General features: G+C 40.6%; 1 protein-coding gene across 1 annotated transcript; it reads left to right on the forward strand.

Annotated features, from left to right (window-relative positions):
• The first annotated feature begins 855 nt into the window (after nt 1-855).
• LOC147966203 (uncharacterized) lies at nt 856-1,877 on the forward strand. Its single transcript, XM_087527150.1, has 2 exons — nt 856-1,723; nt 1,831-1,877. The coding sequence occupies exons 1-2, from the start codon at nt 856-858 to the stop codon at nt 1,875-1,877; spliced, it is 915 nt and encodes a 304-aa protein (XP_087383276.1).
• Nucleotides 1,878-2,087: the final 210 nt, after the last annotated feature.

The following is a 2,087-nucleotide window of genomic DNA, read 5'->3' on the forward strand; positions in this document are numbered from 1 at the left end:
CGACGCTGGCAGCCAGCCAAAGCTTGCTGGTGGACTCGAGCCCCGTCCGAAGCAGAGAGCAGAGCGAGCGGCGCGGGGGGAGGAGGTGACTGACCGAGGGTTTTGGTCGATCTCTCCTTGCTCATTCGTTTTGATCCAGCGAGAGTAGCGGGCGACCGCCCGATCGACTGGATGGCCAGGATGCAAAACCTAACCCGCTGCGGGCTTTTGGGCCAAAGAGGAGGTGGGCCGGCCCAAGCCGAGGTGAGGTCGGCTCGCGCGGCGCGGCTCGCCCAGCAGGCCGGTTCCGGCCCAGAGAGCCCAAGACTATTATCCCTTTTGTTTTTTGTTCTGTTTTAGGCAAAACAATATATATAGTCCTGATTCTTTTTCTAGGCAAGTTTTTCTAACGAAAAATATGTTTAGAAAATAGAAAAGTAAACATAAAAGTTCTGGAAATGAAAATATGAAATTTTCAGAAAAGAAAAGTTCATGAATTTTATAAAGAAAATAATAAAGTTCATGAATTTTTATTTGGTCAAAGAAAAGTTTCTGTAAATAATTAAAAGTTCATGAATTTTATATTCATGTTTTTCCGCTGCGTAAATAATCAATAGTGCTTTTTTTAAAGAAAATAAAAGTTTAGAGAGAATTAAAATGAATATGATTATGTTATTTTTATGACCAACGTTGTTAATAACATGATCATGTTTTATTATTGAAATTAAAGGTGCATTTATTTCTATTTTTTGCCCAACGGTAATATAGATTTAATTGCATAGACAATTGTATGTTTAATTTGACCAACGTTAGATTAATGCATATGATTGTTATAATGATCTCACTTAAATTGTGATTTCAGGAGGCTATCACTTGATGAGCTGCCTAAAAGATGTTTCGACACTAAGAGGTGACAATTACACTGAGTGGAGGAAGAAAGTAGACCTGACATTTGTCTATGCTGAGGTGGACTGGGTTATGGATACCCCACAGCCGGTCCAACCTCCAGAGCCAGTCAGAGATGCAAAAGACAATGATGCTGCATGGGAGAAAAAGAAAAAGGATCATGCTCCAGTAGAGATGTTATATTCCATCGAAAACCAAAAGTGGGTAAATGCAAACAAAAAGTGCATGGCATTTATAAAGAATACAATTGAGAATGCCATTGTGGGCTCAATTGCAGAGTGCACTTCCGTAGGGGGGTATCTTGAAAAGATAAAGGGCCAGTTCACTGGTTCTTCAAAGATATATGCTACCCAACTGCTTAAACAGCTGGTGACAGAAAAGTACACAGGTGGTGGACATGGCATAAGAGAGCATATCCCCAGGATGAGCAACATGGCAGCTAAGCTTAAGCCCATGGATGCGGATTTGGAGCTCAAACTTGCACTCCTCATTCACCTGGTCATGGCTTCACTGCCAAAAGAGTTCGACACCTTTGTTGTCAACTACAATATGTCGCCTGAAAAATGGGACATAGAAAATACTATAGCCATGTGTGTCCAAGAAGAGGAAAGACTTAAAGCCTCGCATGGTGGTTCTCTAAACTATGTGAAGGATAATAAGAAAAAGAACTACAATCAGAATGGCAAAGGTTCCCCTTCAAAGCCACATGGAAAAGCTCAATATCAGCATCAGCAAAATTCTTTCCCAGTGGAAAAAGATACATGTCTCCACTGTAAGAAGACTGGGCACTACAAGAAAGATTGCCCTGATTGGTTAAAGTTAATAATGGCAAAGAAAGGTAACAATATTGTTTCCTTTGTAAATGAATCCTTGTATACACAGATTTTGAAATCTACTTGGTGGATTGACTCAGGAGCAACTGTTCATGTTGCAAATTCATTACAGGGATTCCATTCGACGCAGACTATGCAAAGAAGCAAAAGATGCATTGAAGTTGCAAATGGAGTCCAAGCAGACGTTGAAGCTGTCGGCGACATCTCCTTGGAGTTAGATGATGGGTTCAAGCTTCTACTTAGAGATGTCTTATAGGTCCCTTCGTGTCATAGAAACTTGATTAGTGTTTCTTGTTTGGACAAAGACAATTATGAATGTTATTTTGGACATGGCAAGTGTGGCATATGGTTTAATAATGCTTATGTGGG

The sequence above is a fragment of the Triticum urartu genome, chromosome 6A (assembly GCF_056163025.1).
Source record: "Triticum urartu cultivar PI428250 chromosome 6A, HENAU_Tu73, whole genome shotgun sequence".
In the NCBI taxonomy this organism is placed as follows: Eukaryota; Viridiplantae; Streptophyta; class Magnoliopsida; order Poales; family Poaceae; genus Triticum; species Triticum urartu.